The sequence below is a fragment of the Eschrichtius robustus genome, chromosome 11 (assembly GCF_028021215.1).
Source record: "Eschrichtius robustus isolate mEscRob2 chromosome 11, mEscRob2.pri, whole genome shotgun sequence".
Taxonomy (NCBI): Eukaryota; Metazoa; Chordata; class Mammalia; order Artiodactyla; family Eschrichtiidae; genus Eschrichtius; species Eschrichtius robustus.
Window position 1 is genome coordinate 101,852,202 of NC_090834.1, and position 27,540 is coordinate 101,879,741.

Below are 27,540 nucleotides of genomic sequence, written 5' to 3' on the forward strand. Positions count from 1 at the left end.
ATCGGGTCTCTTCTGAGGGGTCCTTCTCTCAGCATGAACTGCATCTCAGATTTCTTCACCTACGAGACCACCAAGTCGGTGGTTGTGAAGAGCTGGACCATTGGGATCATCAACCGCGCCGTTCAGCTTCTGATCATCTCCTACTTCGTGGGGTGAGTCTGTGGCCCTCAGGTCCAAGAAGGAGGCCTTCCCGGCGTCCTGTCCTCCCCGTCCTCCCCTCGGTGTTGCTGCCCAGCTGCCTGAGCTTCTCCCCTCTCGGGGCCCACAGTCTCTTCCGTGGGGCCACGTCCCAGAAACTGGCTTCTGCTGCCGCCATCGGGGATCTGATCCCCAGATGCGTTCTTTTTCCCAGTAAATCCTCCGGAGTTGGGCAGTGGCCTCTAGGCACACACCCCAAGGAGGGGAGCCCTTGCCCCTGCACCATCCTCCACCAGGAGAGGTCCCAAGTGACCAGCTCCCCTCCCCTCTCTCATCTCCCCCCGCCCCAAGCCAGAGAACAGACAGAGCCCCCCCACACACACACATCTTCCCATTCCCCTCAGTCAACTCTTCGGGGGTCTCAGAAAGACAGGGGAGCCAGGGAAGGGGAAGGGAAGGCCCTGAGACAAGGGAGATGGTGACGGGTTGACCAGGTAGATGGCAGAGGGGGAAGGAGAGAACGGACCCGCTGTGGAATGAGGAACACCTGTCTGGCAGGGGGAGATGCTGAGAGAACCTGGAAGGGGAGAAGCCCTCTCTCTTGGAGGGCAGGACAAAGCGGGGCATTGGGTGAGGGCCTCTGTCCCTGGGGAGGGGTGGGGAGAAACACAGGTGCAAATGCCACTCAAGGGGAGAGTTACTGCGGAGAGAAGTGGCTTTTCTGAACATGATGTAAGGACTCCCCTCAAGAGTCCAGAAATGCTCCCCTTTGTCAGGAAGCATAAATTCCCTACCTCTACCTGACTTTGTACCCTAGAACCCATCCTGGGAGTTGCTTAAGAGCCATCAAGGTCCAAACACCCCCCCCCCACACACACACACACACACACACACAGATATATATGCACAGAGGTTCATGGAGCAGACAATGGCCGGGGGAAAACACAGGTTCTGTCCTTCTTGTGGTCATTTGCATTAGGAAAGCTGGGCAGAAACCTCGGGGATTTTCTTTCGTGGCATGCGGGTCTCTAGGCGCATGCTTTTCCCTGAGACAACAACAGTTCTGTGTGTGTGAGACAGGAAGCCACTGATGACCATCAGGAGTTAACGCAAGGAAATCAAAGGAGACCTGTGTGCATGTGGGCGGGAGCTGCGAGAGTGAACCCGCTGGTCTGCGAGGCCGGGTAGCATGTGAGGGTGTGCCTGGAAAGGTGGACAGACGTGGATTAAGGGATTTTTTTTGCTCCACACGCTGGGTGAGAGGCAGTGGGCTCCGTTCACGTGGATGTTGTAGGCAAGGCTAGACAACCGGTGCTCCTCTCGGAGACATTAGAGGAGGGATTCAAGCTTTGGGGTAGGATTAAATGGCGTTAAATGAAGTTCCCTTCCAACTTTGTGGTTTCACAAGATGTGATGTTTGCAGATGTTCCCCAGCTGCATGTCCAGCGCCTGGGGCAAAGCTGCTTCTTCAAGGCTCCCTGTTCCCATGTATATGTGAGGCTGTGTTGTTTATAGCCGCAAAATGGTACGTTGGTCCAGGTGAGTGCAAAAGCTGCCTCAGCACATTCCGGCCTGGCCTGGCTCCGTGGGCTCCAGGCAGGAGACTGATGGAGGGTAGACACAGCAGGCTCCGGCCCGCCCCCCCCCCCCGCCCACTGCCCTTGTCTCTCCCTCATCCTGATCCAGTCTGATGCCCCATCCTCAGTGCTGGAGCCCAGCCTGCTGGGGCGGGCGTGAGAGGCTCTTTGGCGTCTGGATATCCCACCCCATCGATCTCCCGGCCTGACAGCTCCCCACAGAGCAGTGCCTGGCAGTTACGTCAGTGCGCTCTTTGGCCCGGCCCCTGGCCTGAGCCCCATCTTTGTGCACATGAGCCCATGCACTGTTAGGGCTGCGCGAACCCATTGTCATGAATGTAGCAAAAAATGTATCAGGCGTCTCTTCATGACAGGCATTAGGCACCGAGGGGAGAGCAGTGGGCGAAAGCAGGAATGGTCATCACCCTTCCTGTAAGCACTGGAGGTCACAGTGCTAGAGACGGATATTAATCAAATCATCTCCACAAGCAAATGTAAAATTCCAGCTGTGGCTTAGGGTTGAAGAAGGGCCGCACAGAGCTAGGAGGGCCACTAGTGCAGAGGTGTTGGAATTTGACCCGGTCGGGGAAGTAAGGGAAGGCTTTCTGGAGACGTAACATTGAAGCCGAGAACTGAAGGATGAGTAGAAGCAACCCAGGTGAAGGAAGGGAAGGAAGGGGGTTCAAGGCAGGGAAACCCAGCTCTGCAAAGAGAAAGAGGCTGGCAAACACGGGGAAGGCAAGGTCTTTGTGGCTGGAGCAGAGAGAGCAAAGGCAAGGATGGTGTAAGATGGGAGTGCCGTCACAGGCAGAGGCCAGACCTCAGACACCCTCAGATCTTTCGTTTTTACAGAAGAGTAATGGATGTGGATGGGAAGCTCCTGATGCGTTTTAACCTGTGTGTGTGTGTGTGTGTGTGTGTGTGTGTGTGTGTGTGTGTGTGTGTGTGTGTGAGAGAGAGAGAGAGAGAGATGGGAAGATTGCTCTGGCTGATACACCAAGGATTGGAGTGGGTAGAAGTGGATACAGGAAAACTTGTTAAGGGTCCATGCAGTCCTGAGAAGAGAGATGATCATGGCTTAGACTCAAGAGAATCTGAAAGGATTTTTAGTACTTTGATGTTAATGCTTAACTTGAATCTCTTCTGTATGAGCCCAGCCAGGTAGACCAGATGCACAGCTTTACCTAGGACGTATGTGACATGAGCCAACCATTTCACACAGCAACACACCACCTACTCGACTAGACACACACACACACACACACACACACACACACACACACACACGAGAGGCCAGGACTTACAGGTGTTTCTCACATTCTCTTTTCAGGCCCAGGTCGTAATGCCCAGTCTCCTCTGGGGGTGGGACTTCCTAAGAGGCCACCCCCTTCCTGTATCCTGTGGGCCCCTGAGGTGGAGGAAGAAGATCCCTGGGGCCTGAGTCCCCAGAAGCAGCGGGGCAGCGCTTGGCCTGAGGTTGGTTTCCAGGGAAGCCACCTTCCTGGAAACCAGCAGGGAGGGCATTCCCGGCCCTTTGATGCTCCGAGGGAAGGGCCTGTGGAGGTTGAGGGCGCCCCTGACCCGTCCCAACCCTGCTCTTCCCGCCCCGTTCCTCCCCCTACGAGGCCCATCTGCACAGCCACGCACTTTGATTCATGATATTCAGCCTCGTGTAAAATCTTACGTAGCTCAACGTGCAAAGCAGTTAAAAGGGGGAGCCCCTCTAGTTTAAAGAGGGGGGCGTGGAATCCCACCTTCTCGGCCCCCACCCCTCCTCTCAGCCCAAGGTAGCCCCTGAGCCACCTGGACGGCACACCAGGTGCCTTATGGTGGGAAGAAGTGTTGAAACCCCTCCTGCAGGTCAGGAGAGAGGAGTGGTTTTCATTCTTGTGTCCCCTGCCCCCTCACCGCAGCCCCGTGAAGGGGAGACCTGGTTAGAAGCCTGGCTCTGACACCGACAGGAGCGGAGCTTGGACAGGTCACTTTACGTCTCTATGTCTCAGTCCCCATATCTGGAAAATGGGTGTGGGAATGCCCCCTCCGAGAGTCCTGGGAAGGGGAGGTGACATAAGCCAGTGCCTGCCTGGGACGGGTGACTCAGGAAGATGGTGACAGTCGTTATTTCTCAGATTTCCCCGCATGTCCCCCTTTCGCTCGGCCCAGCTCACACCTTCCTGAGAGACCCCTCTGCTCCCCGCACACACACGCACACACACACCCTCCCTGGCCTCCTCCCTGACTCCCAGGGCGGGCTGGACAGCAGGGTGCTGGGACGCTGCTCTGGCCTCCTTCCTGCACATCCCACCTGCCAAGGAGTTGCCACCCGCCTTCCGCTCTATAAATAATGAACCAGGAACACGAGAGAAAAACAAGTCAGAGCAGCAGAGTAAATGCCAAGAACTGAAGGCTCAGTTCTGCCCCATCTCCTCAGCCCTGGCCTCTGGAGACAGACTCAGTCCCTCTCTTCTGGAAATGAAGTATCCCCTTATCCTGAGCTGCCCTGATGATGTCCTCGGGCCCCCGGGGCCACTGAAACGCTTCCGCTTGTTATTTAACTCGGAGAGAGAATTCTGACGTGGCCTCACCTCCCGACTGGGCCCAAGAAGGAGCCATGAGGGTGGAGGAGGAGGAGGAAAGAGGCTGGTTAATTGTCCCTTGAGCCCTGGGCTCTTCCTCCTGAGACTCTCCTGAGCTAGGAGGTGCTGTCCCTGGTGATGGGGCAGGGCCAGCAGGACGAGAACCAGGGGCCAGTTCAGGGGGCCAGCTGTGGCCAGGCCCTGCGTGGAACACAGCTGGGGACCCCCCGGGGTGGCCGTGAGCCGCTCTGCAGCCGTCTGCCGGGGTTGGAACCCGCACGCCAGCTTGGCGAGTTAGCACACTGCTATGTGCCTTGGTTCCTTCGTTTGTAGCATGAGGATAATAACACAGGTGACTCGTTGGGTTGTGAGTAAGGATTCAAAGAATCCTCAACACGTACAGCACTCCGCGTGCTGTGTTGATTATACAGTGATAAACAACCATCTGAACTCTGCTTCTCAGAGTTCTGAATTTGACCAGACTTTAAGGACAGGGGAGGGGCCCCAGGAGACCATTTCACTGATCAACGCTCGGAGGAGTGTCCGTTCCGTGGCCAGGCACACGGAGGTTCCAGAAGGGTGTGTGGCACCTGTGGCTCCCACCCGGGTGAGGGCGCAGCAGCGGCAAAGGTGCTCCCGCTGCGACCTCCCTCCCTTCACTCCAAGGGCCCCAGCCCCGGAGCTGGTGGCGCTCTTTTGGATGACTTCACCGTTTTCCGTAATAGCGATGCTCCCTTCCCTTCTGCCAGGACGTTAGACGGCAGGTGGGATGTTTATGGGAGCCACACTCCCTTCGGAGACCTTGATGAAATCCCTCCCAGTTAAAAAACAGAAGAAAAGTGCTAGGGAAGTAAAGCACGGCAGACTTCCACGGAGGCGTGGCGTTCCCGGGAGCGTTTTACAAGCATGCGAGTAACTCTTAACGGTGCATTACTCAGAATGCTGCCTGGGATAAGGCAGCAACCGTAAAACAGGTGACAGGTTAGGAGCCCTCTGCCAGGCTGGCTGTGACCAGCCTTTCTCTCCCACTCGAGACAGCATTCAGAATTCAGGGGCCTGAGGGAAGCCCCAATGGGGGGATGACTCCGAACCCTCTCTCTGAAAACGGAACGAGGAGCCGCTTGCAAACGTCAGCCTGTGTTCCCATCAACAGGACCCCACAAGTGACCGTGACCCCGGCACGATCCGGGAGCTGCTCCCCTCTGCATCTGCCAACATCAGGGGGCCCCAGAGGTCAGAAAACTCCTGGGCTTGATGTCCTAACCCCTCCTCATAAACTCCTTGGGTCAGCCTGCAAGCTGCCCTCACCGCTTCCCAGCCTGGGAGCACCCCCCCCCAGCTTTGTCTCCTCTGTGCCACGGTCTCCGTTTCTGCCACTCAACTTCGTCCGCTGGAGTTCTGCAGCCAGATACCACCCTGGTTAGCATCAGAAAATGACCCTAACCCCCCATTCCCAGAAGTGCGCTCCTAGATTCCCTGAGATGTCACCAGTGTTTCCCCAAAGCTGAGCATACGCAGCACTTTCCAAACACATTTGAAGAGGTTTTCTCGTCTGCACAGCGGGGACAGTGAATGTGCCTCCCCACGTGCTGTCAGGAGCAAGTATTGAGGCCCCGCGTGGTTCTGAGGCCGAGAGTGGCTTGAGCCTCGAGGGCTGTGATGGGTGATTTCACGTGGAAAGGTGGGCACCTCGCGGAAACGCAGAGGGAAACAAGTGATGTATCGGCAGGCCCTTCTTGCTGCTGGGGGAGGCTTGGAGGGAAGAAGGGAAGGGGCCCCTCCCTGATCCACGTGGTCCCACGCTGGCTTGAAGCTGCAGGGAGAAGCCAGTACAGGTAAATGCCCACTGGGTGGCAGCAGAATCCAACGAATAAGATTAGAGGCCCCTCCTCCCTTCCCACCCGACTCCCTTTACCTGCCAGGTGAAGGCTTGGCAAGGCCCCTCCTTTCCTCCTCTGCCCCTTCTCACCCGACCCTTGCACAGACGGAGCCTCTGCGAAGCGCCCAGCTCCCAGGGCCTTCACTGACTTGTTTGCTGAACACCTACTATGTGCCAGCACCTAGGATACAGCCATGAACAAAGCCTGGGATGCACAGAGTCAGAGGCCTATGATCCTCTCCCTTCTCTGTCCAGATGCCAGCCAAAGAGGGAAAGACAGTGTGTTCTCAACAGGGGTGAAAATTGGTTCTTGGAGAATAAAAAATAAACTCACTCTTTTTATGTATAAAGCACAAAAACACAAACAGTACATAAATGATATCTACAGTATTAAAATTTGCAGGGGGGTACAATTAGGGAAAAAGTCTAAAAGGGCTCTTTAAGGAGGAAGTGAGGGGAAAGGTAGAGAAACATGAGTTTAAGCCAACCCAGGGCTCACTCACAGGGCCCATGCCTCCAGCACCCCCTGCCAGGCACCCCATGTCCTCTTGATTTTGACAGAAAGGGGACCTCTCCCAGCCTCTGTCTGAAGGGTCTAGCCCCTCCTCTGTTGCTCTCCGCCCCTGCTCTCCTGCCCAGGTGGGTTTTCTTGCACGAGAAGGCGTACCAGGTGCGGGACACAGCCATTGAGTCCTCGGTGGTGACCAAGGTGAAGGGCTTTGGACACTATGCCAACCGAGTCATGGACGTGTCTGATTATGTGACCCCACCCCAGGTAGGATCCCCCTACCTGCCTCGGGGCGCTGTGGGTGCCCAGACACGGGGCAGGTTGAAGGGGAGAGGGCAAGACAAGGAGAGTGCCAATGGGTTTCCCAAACCAGATTCTGTGGCATCAGTGATCCAGAGAACCCCTTCCCCAGCGTCTGGGAGGTGTTGGGGGCTTGGGCCTGCCTTCCCACTAGGCAGCACTAGGTATCGGGGAAGCTGGGTTTCTCTGTAGCCCTGGCTCAACTTGTCCTGAAATCAAGGACAACCCACAGAGGGAGCAAGAAGGGCCGCGTGGGTGGGTGGAAAGAGCCTGGCTTGGACCCCGCCTCTGCCTTTTATTAGCCCCCTGACCTTGGCCAGATCTCTTAGTCCAAGCCTCGGTTTCCTCGTCTGTACAGTGGGGATAACAGAATTAGCACTGTTGCATTTTTCCTCTCCCTTCTCCTCCTCCCAAGGGCACCTCCGTCTTTGTCATAATCACAAAGATGATTGTAACCGAAAACCAGATGCAAGGATTCTGCCCAGAGGTGAGGGGAGGACAGCATGGTCGGGGGGTGGGGGTGAGGGTGTGAGCAGAGGCCCAGGGCCCAGCCTTGGAGCTGTGTCCGGGGACCTCCACCCTCCAGAGGCCGCCGATGGGCGAGCCCCGCCCCCTCCAGGAGCCAGTGCGGGTCCTGCACGCACCTGTCTTCCCGCAGAGCGAGGAGAAGTTCCGCTGTGTGTCAGACAGCCAGTGCGGGCCCGAGCGCTTCCCAGGGGTGGGTGAGTGCAGCCCCTTCCCCACCCCTCACTGCCCCGCACTGTCAGTGGGGCCCTGGAGGCAGCGTGTCCCCCCCAGGGGAGAGGCCACCCTAAGGGAGGGGGTGGGAGTTGGCCTGTTCCATGTCACGCTGCCAGCACTGATGGATGCCTGCTGTGGGCCAGCCCAGCGGGGCTGCCCCCAGAGTTCCCAGGCCAGGGATGGTGCTGCAGACAGGTGTGCCATGAGGTGGCAAGTGCTGTCACGGAGGTACCGTGGGACCCCGGGGGGGGGGGGCGGGGAGGGAGAGAGATTGGTTCCTGGCAGGTGACCCCAAATGGCTTCCTAGAGATGGGCCCTAAAGGATGGGTAGAATTTGGCAGGCTAGAGAAGCTTCAAAAAGGGCATTCTAAGCAGAAGTAACAGAAGCAGCAAAGGCTCAGAGGCAAGAAAGAGCAAGCGGTGAAGGGGTCTTCAGGGAGACTGGGGCTTGGAACATGTGAGGGGAGGGCTGTCACCTCCCTCTGGCTTGTCTAGGGCTCAGGAGTTGAGGAGGGGAGAGCCCTGCAGGGCTAACGGACCCCCAGTCCCTGGCCCTGCCTGTCCTCTCCCTCCACCTGCGGGGTCCCTGTGTGCGTTGGCGGGGGGGGGGGGGGGGGCGTCCCTGATGGAGGGGTGGGGGGAGGAAGGGGTGAAGGGCCAGGCGTGCACCTAGCAGTTCTGGCTCCACCCTCGCAGGGATCCTCACGGGCCGCTGCGTGAACTACAGCTCTGAGCTCCGGACCTGTGAGATCCAGGGCTGGTGCCCCACCGAGGTGGACACGGTGGAGATGTAAGGACCCGAGGAGGGCAGGCGGGAAGAGGACCCACCCCAGCTCTGCTCTGCCAGCAGGGGGCGCTCTGCATCTCTGGGCACCCCCAGTACTGTCCACTCCCAGGGCAGGCAGTGCCCACTGGGAGATGCTCCCAGGAAGGTGGTCCCTGGGGTGAAAGCTCCTCCTGTTTCCCCTCTTCTTCCCAAGGCGCTAAAACCTCCTGCTCTCGCCCACAGGCCTGTCATGATGGAAGCTGAGAACTTCACTATTTTCATCAAGAACAGCATCCGTTTCCCCCTCTTCAACTTTGAGAAGTGAGTTCAAGCTCCCTCCCTAAAACCTAGAAGCAATGCTGCCACCCCACCCTCCCCCTCCCTTTCCCAGGAGGGGAGACACCCCTTCCTCCCCATCCCCCAGCTTCCCAGGGCTCCTATTCCCAACCTCCCCAGGGTGGACTCTGGGGCCAGTTTCTCTGCCAGCCTCCTGCCCTGGGGCTCGGGACCCACGGGGGTTTTGCTCAGAGCAGGGGAGGGACAAGCTGAACCTGGGCCTGGAACTCGGACGCCTCCAAAGGTGGGGCCAGAGGCGCCCCTACCATCTCTCTTCTCCCCACCTCAAGCCCAGTGTGGGTGTCCCTTTTCTCTTACTTCAGCCCCTCTTCAGTGACTTCCCCATTTGGCGACTCCTGGGTGGGTGTCGGCCACATGCAAAGCACAAGGCAGGCACAACAGAGGAGCCAAGGGCAAAGACTCCTGCCCTCTGGGAGCCCCGGCACACAGAACCTTCTACGGGAGGGAGGGGTAATCACCAGAAAGATGTAGGGGCAGAGGGAAGGGAGAAGGCGAGTGTCCAAGAGAGCGGCGGCCCCGAGGCTCCTGACGGCTAGAGGAAAATCCGAGCGTGACTGTCCTCGCGTTAACCCTGGACCTTGCCCTCTCCTCCCCAGGGGAAACCTCCTTCCCAGCCTGACTGCCGCCGACCTGAAGACATGCCGCTTCCACCCCGACAAGGCCCCCTTCTGCCCCATCTTGCGGGTGGGAGATGTGGTCAAGTTCGCGGGGCAGGATTTTGCCAAATTGGCCAGCACGGTGAGAAACGAGCCACTCTTCCCTTCCCGGGCCTGGGGGCCCTCGGGCAGGGGGAGCGGCTACTGGGGAAGAGGAGCTGCCTGTGGCAGCGCCACCTGGTGGGGGCATCCCAGGCCTGCGACCGGCTTTGTGCCTGTCCTACCCACACCTGCCCTGAGTGGTCTTGCCTCCCGCCCAGCCTCAGTTTCCCATTCCTGTCTTCATGCTTCACCTGCAGGCAGAGGCCTCAGATCTCCGAGGAGGTCTACACTGTGGGAAAGTGGATCTGTGGCCACTTTCCTGGGTTGTAGCTAAGGGACTAAAGGCACCAAAAACAGGATTTAGAGGCTCAAGGGCTGTCACCCTGAACTACAGAACTTCTTTACTAAGCAACGTGTGACAGACCGCTCTTCTTTCTCCCGACCTCTGTCCTCCACCTGGAGAATGAAAAGAAATCACTTGTCCATTTGTCATGACATGCACCCCCCCACACCGGGACCCACTCCACTCCGACCGAGGACCGGGAGTCGGGGGCTGTGGGAGGACTCACATCTGCCCCCTTTCTCCATCCAGGGAGGAGTTCTGGGCATTAAGATCGGCTGGGTGTGCGACCTGGACAAGGCTTGGGACCAGTGCATCCCCAAATATTCCTTCACCCGGCTCGACAGCGTTTCTGAGAAGAGCAGCGTCTCCCCAGGCTACAACTTCAGGTAACCCCCGTCCCCTGGGACTTCGGGAGAAGGCGGCAGGGCTGTCCTAGAGAACGACACTTCAGGCAGCAACGCATCCTGGGCAGAGACGGTCCCACTTCCCCCCCCTCAGGTTTCAGCTCAAAATTAGGAAGGACTTTCCAGCAGTCGGCCACTCGGAGACGGACAGGCCATCCTGTGAGTTCCCCGTCACAGGGAGGGACCTGTGGAGGATTCATGCTCCCAGCCGGCAGTTAGACTACAAGACCAGGGTCTCCTGAAATGCTGGGTTCTGTGATTCTGAGCCCATTCTTAGCTCCGGCTCTGAAGCTGTAGGTAGTCCCATTCGTCTCCTGTCCCTGAATTTTCTGAGGTTTCTCACTTCACAAAGCAAGAGCGATAGTTGGTATCATTTTACAAGGTGGAAATTTTGCATTTCTCTCCATAACCAGGAGATTTCATCTGAGTCACAAATAACAATTACAGTGGCCGTTAGTTTTTCAGTGCCTTTCCAAACAAGAACTCATGCCAGTCTTTAAATATCATCTCAGTTATATTCCCAATGGCCTTGAGACATAAGGGATCCCTCTCCCCATTTTGAAGAAAGGGAAAGAGAAGAACTTGGGGTAAACTACTGGGAAACAGCTGAAAGCCCTTGAAAAGCCCTTGACCTTCTCCCATCCTCATTTCCTTATCTATGAAATGGTGATGGTATCCTTATTATCTTGAGGAGCCTATCAGCCAGTGTGTGAAAAGCTTCAGCTCTCGGGAGTTTTTTTCCCTCAATTTTTTAAGATCCTGAAGTTTCTGGCAGGGCCCTGATTAAGTACACAGTGTTATATACACTAAACAGGCTAAATTAGGTAAATAGGCAGGTATCAGGAAAAAATATGTATAAGAATATATTTCAGTTATATATTCAAATTTCCTTTGTTATAGTGGTATTATCCAATATAATGGTATCCATAAGCAAAAAAAAAAAAATCATTTCACCTTTTTTCCCACCTTTATTTGTAGTTTAAAAAAATAATTATCTGCCCCATTAAGCTTTATATTTAATAGTTTAAAATATATGTGTATTCTCTGGAAAGAAGAATTTTTTAAAATTGAAAGTGCCTTCATAATCAACTCTAAACTTAAAAAAAAAATCCATAGGAAACAACACATATTTTAAAGTAGGTTAAAAATACTGTTCGGCTCCCTGGCAGAAACTGGCATATTTATTCAGTCAGTACATCACACTGAAATCAATACAAAGGATATTTGTATGGTGGCTTAAAATAGTAACAAATTAATAAAATCCTCGTGATCTAAAATGCAAGTTTTCATCTTCATAACTTCTCTCTGGCCATTGGGAATTCTTCAGTCTTCCAAATAACTCATTTGGCAGGAGAGCTTATGAAGAATATAGCTAGTTTGAAGACCCCGACTCTTGGTCTCATACAGCTTTAGAACGAAGTCTTTCATTTAAAGAAGAATTGGTTTGGAGTTCCTTATTTCCAATTTGTAGTGGCTTGGCTGACATGCGCACACACACACACACTCACACACACACACACACACACACACACACACTGCCCCCACCCTCTACCCTCTACCCTCTATCACCCCTAGGCACAGCAGGAGAGCAGGAGATGGATTTGGTCCTAAATAAGCTTGGGTTAAATTTGGAGAGACAGGGACTTTCCTGGCGGTCCAGTGGTTAAGACTCCACGCTTCCACTGCAGGGGGCACAGGTTCGATCCCTGGTCGGGGAACTAAGATCCCACATGCCGCGCAGCGTGGCCAAAAAAAAAAAAAGACAGAGAAAATTTGGGGAGACAGGTCAGAGGGTCCCTAAGGACCCTGCAAGCTCAATTCCCGGGGGCCTAAAGGAAACCATCTGAGAGGTGTGGGCCCTGGATGACTGACCCCCTCACCAAAAACCTGCAGGCCGGAGTATGAAGAGGCAAAGCTGCTGCATTTGACCCTATGGTTTAAGAGTGTCCAGAGGGCCCGAGGAGTAGCCTGGGCATGGGGGAATCTCTGTGGCCATGGCAAGCAGGGGGCTCTACCCAAGCTTCCTCAAATCCCTCCCCTGGGTGCCTACCCACTACCTCATGTTGCCTTCAAGCTGCTGGCACCACACGGACACCCAAGACTAAGTTAAGATCCCCCGCTGGGGAGGCTCCAGGCCACCCATCCGAATCCTCGGTTAAGAGAAAAAGGGTCATGGCCAGGTTCAGCGCAGCCGCGGTGCGGTTCCTGTGACGCGGTAGAATGTGTCTGCTCTGTAGAATCCCGCAAGGCTCCTTGCTAGAGGCCCGAGACTGGCCGCCCCACGTACTAAGTGTCCCGTGTGCTTTGGCTCAAGGTTCCTCACCCCCTGCCAGGGAGGAGCTTCCGTCCCCCCACTTCACAGATCAGAAAATGGAGGCTTGTGAGTTAAGTAATTCTCTCAAGGTCACAGAGCCAGCAAGCATGGGTGCCTGAACGCAAACCTATTTTCTTGGCTGTTTTCCACCCCGTAGGAAGGCTGCGGTCATTCGCCTTTGTTAATCCTCAGAAAAACACGGGCAGTGGGGTTGATACTTTCATCCCCAGTTAAAGAGGAAGCATCTGAGGTCCCGGGAGGCTAAAAGACTAGCAGCTGCCGGAGGCACCATTCCTTGCCCGGCCTTTTGTCTCCCAAACAAATTCATCTGCCTTTCCCTCTCCAACCGAGGCCAGATTTTTTTTTTTGCAACGTTCTGCTGTTGCCATTTGCTCTGGAGGGAATGGAATCATTCAGCCAAGATTCAGCCTTGTTTTAATCTGAAAACTCCGACATCCAGAGGCAGCTAGAGACTCGCATTTCCATCACTAATTACGTCTGCAGCTCCTTTCCAAATGCCGCCCCCACCCTTGAGGATCTTGAGGATCTTTGCCTGCAGAATCAGAGACTCTCAGAATTTATAGCTGTTAAAGACCCCTTGAAGATACCTAGACTAAGGCGGTCATTTAGCAGATAAGGAAGCAGACCCTCCAAAGGGGGAAATGATGAGCCCAAGGTCACGGGTGCATCTTAGAGTCACCTTAGAGGTCATTTGCTCCCAAGTCCTACATCATTCTCGGCGATGCAGCCCCAGAAAAGGTCTGTCCATCATTGACGGCTCTGATTATTGGAGAGGTGACCTCGTATTGAACTAAAACGTGTCTCCTTTCAACTCCCACCCAAAGCACCTGGTGCTGTCCATCTAAATTAACCTTTATTTGTACGATCTCCTGAAGGTTTCCATCTGTCCCTACCTGAAATTTGGTGGCAAGATTTTATTTTTACTCCTAGGTCTATTCTGCATGGCTCAAGATTCCAGGGGCCACTTTAACTTGATATTTTTATGAAGCCTCTTTCCAGGTACCTTGAGGGTGTGCAGTCGGTGGATTCGTCCACATTAGTCCCAGACAAAGTGCAGCATTTCTAAAAATAAGAACTGGCAAGAATCGCGAATTCCGTGGTGCACAGGGTGACGGGCCCCAGAGGCAGGGTTCCTGCATAGCTGGTGCACCCTCAGCTCACCAGAGCAGGACTTTAACCAGAGCACTGCATTCCCCAAAGTGCTGGGAGCAGGCAGTGTTGCTGAGGGAGTACTGAGTGTGCATTTGCCCATGAGTGGGGTGTGTGTTTGTGAATGAGTATATGTGAGTGAGTGTGGACATGTGGGTGTGAGTGTGTGCATCAGTTGTGTGAGTTGGTGTGTGTGAGTGTGTCAGTGAATACATGTGCATCTGTGTGAGTGTCTATTAAAATACTGTATCAGGGGACTTCCCTGGCAGTCCAGTGGTTAAGGCTCTGCGCTTCCAATGCAGGGGACGCGGGTTCGATTCCTCTTTGGGGAACTAAGGTCCCACGTGCCTCGTGGCCAAAAAAAAAAAAAAAAAAAATACTGTATCAGTCAGGGTCCCAGCAGGGAACAGATGGCACATGCAAACTGGGTAATTTGAAGAGAGTTGAATAAAGAGACTGTTTCAAAGGATATAGGGAAACCACAAAGGATAGCGCAGTGTCTGGGGGCAGTAACAGGATGTTGGTGACTGTCCAAGTGTGGGGTAGGGAGGAGCATGGTCAGAGGAGGTACCCAGCGCAAGTCTTGACAACTTTCCTTTGTGATATCACAGCCCTGCCGTAACTATTGGAGGTCTCTGAGCCTTTCATGCCCCCTGGTGAAAGCACTGATTGCCCAAGAAAAATGCACATATTCATACACGTGAGCAATTTTGCAGGCAACTTTGTTTTTATAAAGGATACTTTATTTCTACAAATAAGATTAAATCCATTCTCTGAATAATACATCCAAGCCAAACAGAGTAATGACATGAAAACTCTCTTCCCTCCCCCAGTCCTACTCCTTTTGCAGGAAGTTAACCACTTGGGCAGTTTGTCCATCTTTTTTCTCTGCATTTATATTCATGCAGCGTAAAATTCCAGGACTCTGAAGGCCTTTAAAAGCTTATCCCTGGACCTCAGATTAAGAGCCCCTAGAGTTAAGTTTGCAAAGCCCTTTCACACCGATTTTCGACAGGATTTATAGCGCATTGTCTACCCCTCACCCCCAAGGTAGGCTCAGAAAGATTTTGAGACTTGCCCAAGGTTACACAGCCTAATGAAGAGGAACACTGGTCCTCAAAGCCAGGGACCTGATCTATCGCCATTGCTTCTAGCACACCTTCCACCAACACATTGCTTGCAAAAGAGAAAAAAAGAAAAGAAAAGCAGCTCTAAGGGATATACCACCCCCCTACCCTCCCCCCCGCCCATCCTGATTGCTGGAATGATAGGAGAGAAGCAAAATGGTGCATTTAGCAATGTCTGATTTCTTGTTCCTCCCCTGAGAGTTCCTAAGACAGCTTTGCTACTAAAAGGCAACGCAGTTTTGGGTTTCCTCTCTCGGTGTCTGGGACAAAAAACACCCGTTCAGCTGCTAGATGTTCCTCGTGCTGTAGGTGTTTCTAGTGATCGTTTCGTGTTGGAAATGTACCCACAGCAGCTTTCATGAAGCTCTGAAATTTGGCGTGTGTTCTGCTTCCATGTTGCAACATGCAGATCAGCAAGATCTTAGGCCAATTGACAGAGACAGACTCGAACTGCACCCTTGGCTTTGATCATTCTTTCTCCAATCTGGATTTTTCTCCTTTCAAAAGCCATAAAATATGTGTTAAATGCAGCCATTTCCATCATTTCCACAGAAACATGTGAAGGCCCTCTTGGATGGGGCGTACTTGCTTGAATTCTCCCTGATCCATTTTCCCCTTCACTTTCTTTAGCTTAGGGTGAGAGGCGAGGCAATTAGAGCAATCCTGAATTTATTCAGCCCTTGGTAATTTCCATGTCTACCCTATCTTCACAACAACCAACCTTATGGGTAGAAGATATTAGCTAACACTCACTGAGCACTTAACTGTGAGCCTGGGACTTAGCAAGTGCTCTTTGTGGATTATCCCATTGACTCTAAAGAGGAAGAATTTTATAGCTGGAAATCTGAGGCTCAGAGGTTGCATTTATCTGCCCAAAACCACACAGCAAATGGTGCTGGAGCTGGAATCCAAACCCTGGCAGGCTAGCTCCGGAGCATGTGCTCACAGCCACACGTATCCTGGCAGGACCGGTATGGTTCCTCCATTTTACAGATGAAGAAACTGAGGCCAAAAAAAAGATTACTCCCAGGATAAGACAGCTAGTAACCAGGCTCTCAGGTATATCTTCTAGCTCTGTGTCCATTGAGCCTTCCCTGCCTCATTAAAGACAGATTAATAGTAATATGTTAAATTTTTTTTAAAAAGATCAAACAAACCATATTTTAAATGTCTGCCTTTGAGGTGGATTAGATTCCTAGAACATGAGTAAATCCATATAGCTTGGGACCCTTCTCTAAGGGGAAGAGTCCCGCCTGCTGGAAGGATGTTGCCTCAACCCCATGCAATGCATCTGCCGGGAGATATTTTCCCATCAGTATAAAATCAACTGTAAAAGTATATTTCAGCTGGCAAAATTACTTCCCACCAGGCAAAAGCTTTGCTGAGAACACCACCTCCCTCACTTAGACGCCCAGATTCCAGGCCCAAGTTTTCCCTCGCAGGCCCAACCCAGATCCCGCAAGTTTGTTGCTGTTTTTCCTGCTGTTGTAACAGTTACGGTGTCCCTGCTTTGGGAAGGAATTTCCACCACTTCTTGGGAGATGGATCGTTTCTAAACAGATGTCTGAGAGCTTCCAAGGGATTTGAATGTGGTGATAAAAACCCTTCTCCATTCAGCTTATTGACTGCCGACGACTACAAATGTCAGCTCAGCGTGGGGAAGCGCTGCTAAGGGTTGGAGCTGTCCAAAGCTGAATTGGGCTGCTCCCGCAGGTAATGGCTCCCTCTCACTGGAGGTACGCAGGCAGCGGCAGGGAACCTCTCGTGGCTAAAGTGGGGGAGGGCTTTGAGGATTTCTTTTAACATCTAATTATATCATGTGCTGGGCTTTGTGGCTGACCCAGAGATGAACAGGACCAGTTCCTATGATCAAGGAATTTTTAATCTAGTGGAGATGGTAAGCCTGAACCCAAATAACAAAAATGTTTATACAAAAAACATTTGATGCTGGGGCGAGCCAAGAATAATTAAGATGAGGCAGAGGTGAAACACCAGTGTCCAGGCTGTGGGTCAGGAGACACAGGCTACAGTTCAGGCCTCGCCACAAAAACTCAGTGTGATTTTTTTGACAAGTCTCATTCCCTCCATGGGCCTTAGTTTCCTCCTCTGTAAAATGGGTGGGTTGGTTAAAGGTGATCATCTCTAAGCTCTAAAAGTCTGAATCAGTGCATGTGGGCATCTGGGGAAGGGCTTTGGAAACTTGGGCTGCTGAAGCATGCACTCTTATTTATAGACCTGTGATATATATCACAGTGGAATGTAGCTTCCACACTGCCCTGCAGCAATACCTCTGACAAGTGACTTATTATGGTAATTGACATTTGTAACTTACTCATTCTTTATCTGTTGCTGCTTGAGGCACACACACACACACACACACACACACACACACACACACACACACACACACACACACACACACAAGCTTCTCAGTACTGTCAGGCCTCAGAAGTGTTCGATTCAGTCCTGTGTTGGGGGCTTCCTGTCTGGTCACAGGACAGGTATCTCAGTGAGGGGCCTGGTGGGAAAGCAGGCTCAGCTGGGGTTTGTGAAGAAACTCACACACAGGGCCTAACAACGTGGGAGCTGTTTCCACCCCTAGTCCCCCAGCCAGTGGAAAGGATGGGAGCCTGGCCGAGAGCTGGGGTCCCTGGCAGGAGCAGCCACGGAGCGACACAGCCTCAGGCAGAAACACAGCGAAGCAGGGAAGCAGCAGGTGGAATAAATACCCCGCCTCTCTCCTTCCCACCCTCTGATCCCCGGCCGGTGCTGGCCAGCGCTTCCCATTAACCAACTCACCCCCCGCCCCCCCCCAGAAACCCGAGGCAAAGAGGGGCAGGAATGTGGCCTGCAGAGGTCAGCCTTCAGGGGCCCACGATCAGAGACTGGGTGTTGGGATCGTGGAGAGTAGTCAGCACAGCAGGTGATCGTCCCCACTTCATTCAAACACCCGGGCTCAGGGGGCCTCCCAACCCCCATGGCCATCCCTGCCAGTGCACCACCGCCCCCCGCCCCCCCCGCGCCCCCCCCCCCCCCCCCCCCGCCTCCAGGCTTCCTTCCCTTTCCCAGCTCAGCACTTCTTCCGTCAGCCATATAGAACTTGTTATTGCAGCTATTCTTATCCAGACTCCTTGAAGTTACATAGGAGCCACCGCTTTAATAACTGCCCAGGTGTCTGGGCGGCGTCTGGGCTCTGATCTCTCCCCAGATAGTTCTGGCATCATCACAGTCAGAGCCACACTCTTCTTTCCTCCACAGCTGCGGTGTTTTCTCAGGCACCAGCTGAACAAGCTCCCTGCCCGCCGCTGAGGCTGCAGTGAACTCTCTTTTCTGGATCTTCTCTCAGGGAAGCAGCAGTGGGTGAGCAGGCAGCTTTGGATTCAAGAGGCCTGAGTTCAGATCCCAGCTGTGCCCCTGCAGGCCCAGTAGCCTGAGGAGAGCTGCGATGCTTCCCTCCAGCCTGGAGAGTCTGGACAGCCTCTGGTTGCCTCATGGTGATGGATAATATTCACAGAAAGCTGCGAGCCGGGGGCTGTGCTCAGCCTTCACCTCCAGCAGCTCATGGAATCCTCTCTAGTAAGCCTGCAGCTGTTGCTATATTTCCATCTCACACCTGGGGAAACTGAGATTCAGAGAAATAAAGCACTGTGCCCCAGCTTAGGTAGCTCATTCGAGTGGCAAAGCCAGGATTCCAGCCCAGGACTGTCTTCGTTTCAGAGCCCCTAAGCCAGCAACTATGCCGTGGAGCTGTTGTTATGAGGCCTCAGTGAAATAATGGGTGTGGAAGTCTCCAGCCTAGCGCTTAGCTGGAGTAAGCGCTGCACGTATATTATCTCCCTACTCTTTTCCCCATTTCCCCTCCACAGGGGCTATTCCCACCAAGAGCGCCTACTTTCCCACCCAGCCAGCTGCCAGATCTAAATGTTTCTGCTGGGGAGAGAAAGAGCCTTTGTTACCACCTCGTACTAGCTCTACAGGAAGAAGGGGGAGGAATGCAGAAGCCCGAGTCACTAGGAGGAAACCTGGAGGCTGACATCACTAAACTCCATCTGTGAGATGTCGAGAATCTCCGAAATCCATTTATCCCTCCAGCAAGCATTTACCCCACTCCTTGCTGCACTGGGAAGGCCCTTGGGCAAAGACAGACAGTGAGATCTAGCTTGTAGTCAATAGTCCCAATTATTAACTACAGTCTGGTGCGGTAGGTACTGGAGTAGAGGCCTGGATCCCAGCAGAGACAGGAAAGGTAGCCTAGGGGGATTTTACAGCCTCAGTGCTACACTGGTAAGCCGGCTCTCCGGAGAAAAAGAAAACAGCGCTGATTTGTAGTGCTTGCCGAATTCCGTAGTGGAAATACTCCACCATGATCAATTTCAAGCTAAAGCATGAAGTCCCTGAACGTGGAAGTGGGAAGAGAGACACACTGGCTGTGGCAGCCAGGGCCAGGTGTACCAGCCACGGCCACTGCCATCTGGCTCTGTCCTCCACCCACCAGGGCTCTCTCTGAGCTTCTTCAGAACACCACGTCCTTTCCCTTGACAGGGCTTGCAGATCCCTCAGCCAGGAAAGCTGCCCCCGCTCTGTCCTTCTTACCTTTCCGCTCTCCATCCTTCAAGTCTCAGCTTTCACGTCACTTCCACCAAAGCCTTCCTTGACCCGCCAGCCTCCATCCAGTGTCTTGACTACCTGTGCTCTAGAATGGCGCTCTTCTCCTTCCTAGCCCTTATGTCCGATTTTACCTATTTATGGGATTGCACGGTTCATTCGTATTTCTCTTCCTCGCATGAGAGCAGAGCTTGCCAACGGGTCAGCAGTGCCTAGCACCACGCCTGGCGTAGGGTGGGGTGCTCTAAAGATCTGCTGAATGTAGAAAAAAATGAGAGGCCACGGAGCTGGGCCCTAATGGATGAATAGGAGTTTGCACGGTGGAAGAGGGGAGGAGAGGGGAACAGAATGGGCAAAGGCACAGAAGTCTGTCTGAGTGTGTTCGGGGACTACGGGAAGCAGGTAGGGTGGTGTGTGTGCAGTGAGAGGGGTTCCGCCGATGAGGCTGGGAAGGTGGGCCCAGCCAGGCTGGGGGGAGGGCGGTGTTCCAGGCCAAGGTGTTGGATGGAGGTATCATTCTCACCAACTCTACTTCCCAGACAAGAAGATCAAAGCCAGAGAGGTAGAAATCGGAGGATTTGGGAGAAATCAGGGCCCAGGCATGGGGTAGCTCAGCCCTTTTATGTATTTATTTATTTGGCCACGCTGTGTGGCTTATGGGATCTTAGTTCCCCAACCAGGGATCGAACCCAGGCCCACGGCAGTGAAAGCACCGAGTCTTAACCACTGGACCACCAGGGAATTCCAAGCCCTTCCCCCCCACCCCTTTTTTTCCCCCTGTTGCAAGAGAGTTTATTGACGATAAGGAGAGAACAGAGGGAACACCTCAAGAGAGAGGTGAGCCAGGCCAAGGAAGGCCCCTTCCCCTTTCTAGATGAGGAGGCTGGGGTCCTTCTTCGTACACTTCATGGCTCTCCTATGCTTTCTGTTCTACTCCCACCGGATGACTCTGGGTCATTTTGCAAATGCAAAAGGGGCTCCCAGCTGGGGAGAACTTGAAAGAAATTAGCCAGGACCTAACAGAAACCAGGCAACAACAAAAAAAACAGTCTAGGATACTGGCTAAGAGTGTGGGCTCTAGAACTGGACTGCCCTGCTTTGAATCCCATCTCCACTCACTGACTATTGGTGGTGTGACCTTAGACAAGTGGCATAACGTCTCTGATCCTGATTCTTCATCTGTAAAATGGGAATTGCAGCAGTACTGGATTTCATGGGGTGGTTGTGTGTATTAAATGAGTTAGTAGGTGTAGAGCACTTAGCACAGTGCCTCACACACAGTAAGCACTCAATGTACGTTGGCCATTATTGTTACTAATGTTATTATCTCCAGGAGGCCAGAGAGTGTAATGGTTCAGACAAGTCTAGATACTATTATTTCACTTTACCTTGATCTCAGGATAAGAAAAGAAAGGGACATGCCTTGAGCACGTACTATATCTGGGCACGTACTATATCTCATCTCATCCTTCCTGTAGCTCTTTTTACTCTCATTTATCAGTCAAGATAAAAAGCTCAGAGAGGTTGAGTGACTTGCCAGGGGTCAAAAGCCTAGTTAAAGACAGCCATAGAACCACACGTAGATCTCCTGGACTTTCTTAGAAGGTTTATTCCTAGGGATGTGGTATCCTTACCCTCTCTCTGTCTAATCTTGAATTACTCCCAATTTTAACTCATTCTTTGTCCTTTAGCAAATACTTCTTCTCCCTGAGCCTCAGTCTTCTCAGCGATAACATTATAAGAGTTTGTAATGGTCAGCGTAAACATTGCTAACTGCTGTAACAAACAGCCCCTCCCATCTCAGTGGCTCAGCACAAAGGTTTGTGTCTTGCTCATGGCACAGTGCCCTGTGAGTCAGGGTGGGTGGGGAGCTCCGTGCAGTCATTCAGGGATCTGAGCTCCTGCCACCTATGGATCAATCTCCTCTAGGGCCTGAGTTCTCCCCTGGCTCTTGAGCACCTGGCCATGAGGAAAGGGAGGATGAGGAAGGCACACAACTCTAACACACGTCAGCCCAGAGGTAACAGACCTCACTTCCATTCCCAGTCCATTGACAAGAACTAGTCACAGGGCCCAGGCTAGATGCGAGGCGGCTGGGAAATATGGTCCAGCCGGGTGCCAGGACAGAAGATAACCCAGACCCTGGTGAATGCCAAGCCCATCTCTGCCACAGGGTTGGGCCAGATTCTGTGATCTCCACTGGCCACACTGAGTGCAGAAGTCAGGATGTCTGGGTCCTTCCCCTGTCTGCAGCGGGGGCCTCCCCCCACCCACCAAGAGCTGTCCCTCCTCCTGCCCTCCCGGGTAGAGAACCAGTCCCTGCCAAACCTCCTCCAAGGGTGTGTGGGTGGTGAGATATGATCTTATCATGCTTATTGCCTCTTGGAAGGCAGGTGCTGGAGGAAAACCAAGTCTGCTTTGGTTTTTCTCCCTGTTCCCTTCACATTCCTTCCCAAGATAAATTTAGCCAGCCCTGCTTTGAACGGCAGTGCCCAGGATGCTGACTTTTTGTTCGAGTCCGTGTCAGAGCATTTTCCACGGCTGCAGCCTCAGGCCGGGGATGTAGCCCTCAGGATCACAGTCCCAGGCTCTGCCCGGCCCTTAACATCTGTGACCCACCTCTCATCCTTGCCTGGTCCCCATCTCTTAGTTGCCACATGTCTCAGACAAGGGCCCTGAATTCTCCCATGATGTGAGACAGAACACAGACTACAGAAGGGCTTTGAGATCCAGCACGAGGGCTGCCTGTGTCCTTAACGACCACTTAGAGCTCAGAGGCAGGACAGTTCTGGGTTAAGAGCACAGATTTTGGAGTTGTAAGGGTGGATCAAAATTCCAATTCAGGCAAGTGACCTTCTTATCTGTCTCCCCATCTACAAAATGGGCCAATGGTGCCTTCTTCATGAGATTACCTGAGCGGCTTAGCTTAAGAGACGTGCATATTTTTCTGGTGCTGTGTAAAAGTGGGTGTGGAGATGGCAATGGTTCATACTTAGCCTCAGGCCAACCTGAAAAAGCCACAGTGAGGACTTCCTGAAGCCTTCTGCCCATCCCAGATACTTCTTTTGCAAACTTCTTTGGGAGAATTATCTTCTGGGGCCTCTTCATCTTTACAGAAACGATTTTCTTTCTGGTGTCTGTCCTATTCTTCTCCTTCTGGTGCAACTTGAGTTCATTGCATTTTGCCTTGGTCTGTGAAGCTCTCTGCCGCTGCCACCCAGGCCATACTTACCATATTTTTAAGGATGGTGTAGCCGCTGCCCGCTTTCCTTGTCCTCTTTTGTTCTTTTTTTTTTTTTTTTGCCGTGCCGCACACCTTGCGGGATCTTAGTTCCCTGACCAGGGATTGAACCCGGGCCACGGCAGTGAAAGCACCAAGTCCTAACCACTGGACCGCCAGGGAAGTCCCCCACCAAGACTTTGTTCTTAGGGTTAAGCAGTTGCCCTTCCTCCGGCATCCTTCCCAGGGCCACTCTCGGTTTTCCTCTGGTCTCACTTTCAGGAAGATCATCCTGCCTCCCCTGCCTCTCCCTCCAGCCGCTAAGCCCACAGGAAATACATTCCCAGCCCAGGCTCCCCAGAAACTACTTTCTCACTGAATAGTTTACAGCCTTTTTAAGGCCTTAGTCAGGTAACAGGTGCTTTACTTGGGCACACGGCTACAGCCCTGCCCAGGCACAGGCAAGACAGAAGATGGGCCGCCCTCCTCCTGCACTCCTTCCTGACCCACATAAACCTCTCCAGGCCTGAGCGTCCCGCTCTGTAAAATGGGGACGGTAAGGGTCAGTGTCCTGGCGGGAAACAGTCAGTGGTCTCAAAAGGGACGACTGTGTGCAAAGGTGCAGGCAGTTTGAAGGAAGCTAGGAGCCTGGGGAAGGACCAGAGCGGCCACCACAGGAAAGCTGCTACCAGCTAAGCTGGCAAGGCAAGGGGAGGGAGCAGTCACAGAACTGGAGAGGGGTGCGCCCTACAGGCTCTGGGCCTCAGGAGGGAAGTCAGCTTTGTTAGAGGCCCAGCAGAGGAACTGGGAGACGAAACGCCCTCCCCCTTCTTCCCTCCCACCGTCTGGTTTCCTGTGGGTGCCTCCCACTGGCTGAACCCAGCTGGAACCAGAAGGCAGGGAGGAAGCAGTCTTTGCAGACCCGGCTGCCAGGCCCCGCAGAGAAGGGCAGAGACTGGGTGTGGAGGGGCAGGCAAAATGTCCAACATGGGAATCGGGAGATCACCTGCCTCGAAGGGCTGGTCTCAGGGGTCACCCTTCTCGCTAACAGACCTGCAAAGGGGGCCTGAGCACCCCCATCTTATAGACGTGGGAAGTCAAACCCTGAGGGCTAAGTCCCATAAAAGGCCCCACACTGCCAGCAAGTGGTGCAGCCAGGATTTAAACTCATTTCTGCCTGACCCCAAAGTTCCCTGGCAGCCAGAGCAGACAGTGGCCGGTACTTACAATTTAAGGAGGTTCTTCCCCACCACAAATGACCTTCCTCCCCTGCCTGTGAGCTCTCCATTATTTATCCCCTTGGGCTCAGCACTTCATTCTCCCTGCTGGACAGTTTCAAAGGCAAACATCCCTGGGAGGGGCGTCACGTCAATCACGGAACACTTCCAGGGAAGGAGTTTCTCAGGCGCCCTCTTTGTGCTGGGAGAGGCCTGGGACTGGCCTGGGAATCTCTGGGGAGTGGAAACACTGAAAGGGAGGCACCGAATAAGACCAATGTCGACGCCACACAGTTACAGAGGTTTCTGAGTTCGTTCTCGACCATCCTCTCCCTTAATCCTCACCATTTTCCTGGGATGCTGGCATCAGGAGCCTGTGTTACAGCTTTGGGACAGTAGCCCAAAGAGATTGCACTTTGCTAATGTTAGAGTTTCGCCCGTGGTGGGCAGAGCCACGTAAGGGGAAACACACTGGCTTTAGAAGCCAAAAGCCAAATGCAATTTGAATCCTTACTGACTGTAAGGCGGGTCCCTTCACCCCACAGGCATCTTCCAAATGGGGGTATGAACACCCACTTCACTGTGTTTGGTGAGAATTAAATGCAATCATTCTTATCAGTCTCCAGCACGGTTCCTGGCAGCCAGCAGCCCAGGCAGAGAAGGTACAGAGGACAAATTCTTGAACTGGGGCAAATCCAGCACCAGGTCTCAGCCAGTTGGGTAACCCTGGACCAGTCACTTAACCCCTGGAGCCTCATTTGAAAAACAGAGCATTCACATCCCTATCCCACAGGTTTGTGAGATGAGGTGTCTAAAGGCACTTTTTAAAACTGCTCTGTAAACTGCTCTAGAAATCAACGTATCTTTTCAGCAGTATCAACACCAGTGAGCATTTCCTGGGTGCTTACTTTGTTCCAGACACTATTCTAAACCCCTGACACATGCGGTTTCATTCAGTTTTCACGGCAACCCTTTGAAGCAGGACTCCTGTATTATTCCCACTCACAAATGAGGAAATCGAGTGTCAGAGAGGTTAAGTAACTGGCCCGAGTTGCACAGCTGATAAGTGGCAGAACCAGGCTTTGAACCCAAGTAGGCTGAGAAGCCTGTGGAGAGGGGAGCCCCTGCCGGGCCCTGGGATACCCAAATAAAGAGAACTGAAGAAGCTTGGAGTCCAGCTGGGCTCCAACTTTCATACACATCAGAATCATTTAGGGAAATTATTTAAAAGACAGAGTCCTGGGCTCCACCCACAGAGATGCTGATTCCATGGGTTCAGGGTGGGGCCTGGAAATCTGCCTTATGAACAAACCCCCAAGGTGATGCCTGTGCAGGGGTTCAGCTCACCACACAGGGAGGGCCACGGCAGGTGTCCCACCAAACCATCAGTAAGGGTTGCTCGGTAGGTGAGGGTCATAGGGCTCTAGAGGACGCTGAATTTTCAGGCAAGAGAGACAGGAGCCCACAGTGGGACCCACCTTCCCCTCTGGCCTTCAGGTTTGCCAAGTACTACAAGACGGAGAACGGCAGTGAGTACCGCACGCTTCTGAAGGCTTTCGGCATCCGCTTCGATGTGCTGGTGTATGGGAATGTGAGTCCTTGGGCCAGGCAGACACGGGGGATAGGGGAGGAAACCCGGACCCATCCTGGGCCCTAAAGAGGCTCCTCTGGGGGCAGGGTCCTGCCACTGACCAGCTCTGAGACCCTCGCTGGTCACATGTCCACAGCAGGTGAGGCCTGCTGGCTCCACGGTCTCCCCGGCTGGGAGTCCAAGCTCCACGTCAGGCCTCGCCCCGGCCCTGCTGGAGCTGTGCCCACTCACCTGGGTCTTTGCGCACACAGGCTGGCAAGTTTGACATCATTCCCACGATCATCAGCTCCGTGGCAGCCTTCACCTCTGTGGGAGTGGTGAGTGCAGCCCCTCTGGGTTCAGTCCGGAGGCCACTCAGGGTGCGGCCCCAGCTGGCAGGGTTTGGGCAAGCGGTGACCCTCTCCTTCCCAGACCGTGAGCCCAACCTCTTGCCCTCACCTCCCTGCTGGGCCAGCCCTTGCGTGAACATCTCCAGTCCTGGAGAGCTCACTCCCTCCACGGCAGCCCCCGACCTGCTACAAAGTCCCCGCTACAAAGTCCCCGTGCGCCACTGTGAAGGGGGGGGGAGGAGACTCCAGGGTTCCCAGACCTGAGAGCCCAGTCAAGGAACAGAGCCCAGCTGGCAAGGTGGGGACAGAGCCCCGTCCCCAGGGACTTGTACCCCCCCGGTCCCTCTGCTTCTCCCACCAAGTCCTCCCTCTGCACTCTGGTCTGGGCTCACCCCAGGAGCTGGGGAGGTGGGTTCTGGAGATATTCTGCAAAGCCCCTCGATGTTTTCCTAAGAGGAAACATCAGCCAGGTGTCTCTGGAGGACTCACCCTGACCCCGAGGGCAGTCCTGCCCAGGGCCCGTGCTTCCCGCCACCCTGCTCCCACCCTGAAGCCCCTCTGAGCCGCCCTGCTCTCCTCCTCCAGGGGACTGTCCTCTGCGACATCATCCTGCTCAACTTCCTCAAGGGGGCCGACCAGTACAAAGCCAAGAAGTTTGAGGAGGTGCGTCGGGGAGGGTGGGGTGCGCCCACGAGAGGCAGAGGAACAGGGCAGGGAGGGGAGCTGGACCCCGGACTCTCAGGGGCCCACCTTCTGGGGGCTGCTGAAGGGGAGTTCACTGGGCCTCAATGCGTATTGGGGACCCGACAAGAGGGGGTCTGGCCAAGAGTGGGCTCTGTGCTCATCGCTGTCAACGTCTCCATCCACTCATTGTCCCCTCTTTGCTTCGGGGAGGGACAAATCCTGCTACTGGTTGGCTCAGGTCTGTTTGCCCTTGAGGTGCATGGGAAGAGTCTTGGGGTCACAGACTCGCTCTAGCTCCCCTATGACCGGGCTGTGAGCCCCAGAGGCTGAGTCTGTCCCACGGGGGCCCACAGGAGGACCCTGCCCACAGGCAGAGCACGATCATGCCAGCCCTTCTGCCTGCAGGTGAACGAGACCACGCTGAAGGTCACGGCCTCGGCCAACCCGGTGTACCCCAGCGACCAGACCACAGAGGAAAAGCAGTCCACGGACTCAGGCGCCTACTCCATTGGCCACTAGGGCCTCTTCTGTGGGCCCCCCTCTCACCCTTGGGCTCCAGGCCTCCCAACAGAGGGTCCCACCTGGGCAAGGGGAGATGGGAGAGGGGAGAGGCTCTCATTTTTGCTGCTCACCCCTTGAGACCACAGCCGGGACCGGGTGTCTGGCCCTCCCACTGCTCTACAGACAGGTCCTGTTCCCACTAAGACCTCAGTCTCACCTTCACCCCTCGCCTCACCCCTCTGTGCTTCCCAGAACCCCCAGGGCAGTGGTACCTGAGTCATCCCCTTCCGAAGAGTAGAGCTAATAATAGGAATAACTAGTGGCCACAAGGGCCTACCAAATGCCAGGCACTTTCACACATATTATCTCATTTAATCCTTAGAATAATCCTACGAGGTAGATATTAGCTTCCCTATTTTGAAGATACACTGAGGCTCAGAGAGACTGAGTCGTTTGCCCCAGGCCACACAGCCAGGAAGCGAGAGAGCTGGGATT

The 27,540-nt window shown here is 53.8% G+C and overlaps 1 protein-coding gene across 1 annotated transcript; it reads left to right on the forward strand.

Annotated features, from left to right (window-relative positions):
• The first annotated feature begins 33 nt into the window (after positions 1-33).
• P2RX3 (purinergic receptor P2X 3) lies at positions 34-27,309 on the forward strand. The gene is made up of 12 exons (XM_068555488.1): positions 34-152; positions 6,810-6,945; positions 7,394-7,465; positions 7,637-7,700; positions 8,416-8,509; positions 8,729-8,806; positions 9,439-9,580; positions 10,133-10,269; positions 25,438-25,531; positions 25,783-25,848; positions 26,446-26,523; positions 26,950-27,309. The coding sequence occupies exons 1-12, from the start codon at positions 34-36 to the stop codon at positions 27,061-27,063; spliced, it is 1,194 nt and encodes a 397-aa protein (XP_068411589.1). The 3' UTR covers positions 27,064-27,309.
• The last annotated feature ends 231 nt before the right edge of the window (positions 27,310-27,540 follow it).

Coding starts and splice junctions, on each gene's coding strand:
- P2RX3 (XM_068555488.1), top strand. CDS start 34: ATGAACTGCATCTCAGATTTCTTCACCTACGAGACCACCAAGTCGGTG. Junction 8,510..8,728: donor GAGGTGGACACGGTGGAGAT/GTAAGGACCCGA, acceptor TCTCGCCCACAG/GCCTGTCATGATGGAAGCTG. Junction 26,524..26,949: donor AAGCCAAGAAGTTTGAGGAG/GTGCGTCGGGGA, acceptor TTCTGCCTGCAG/GTGAACGAGACCACGCTGAA.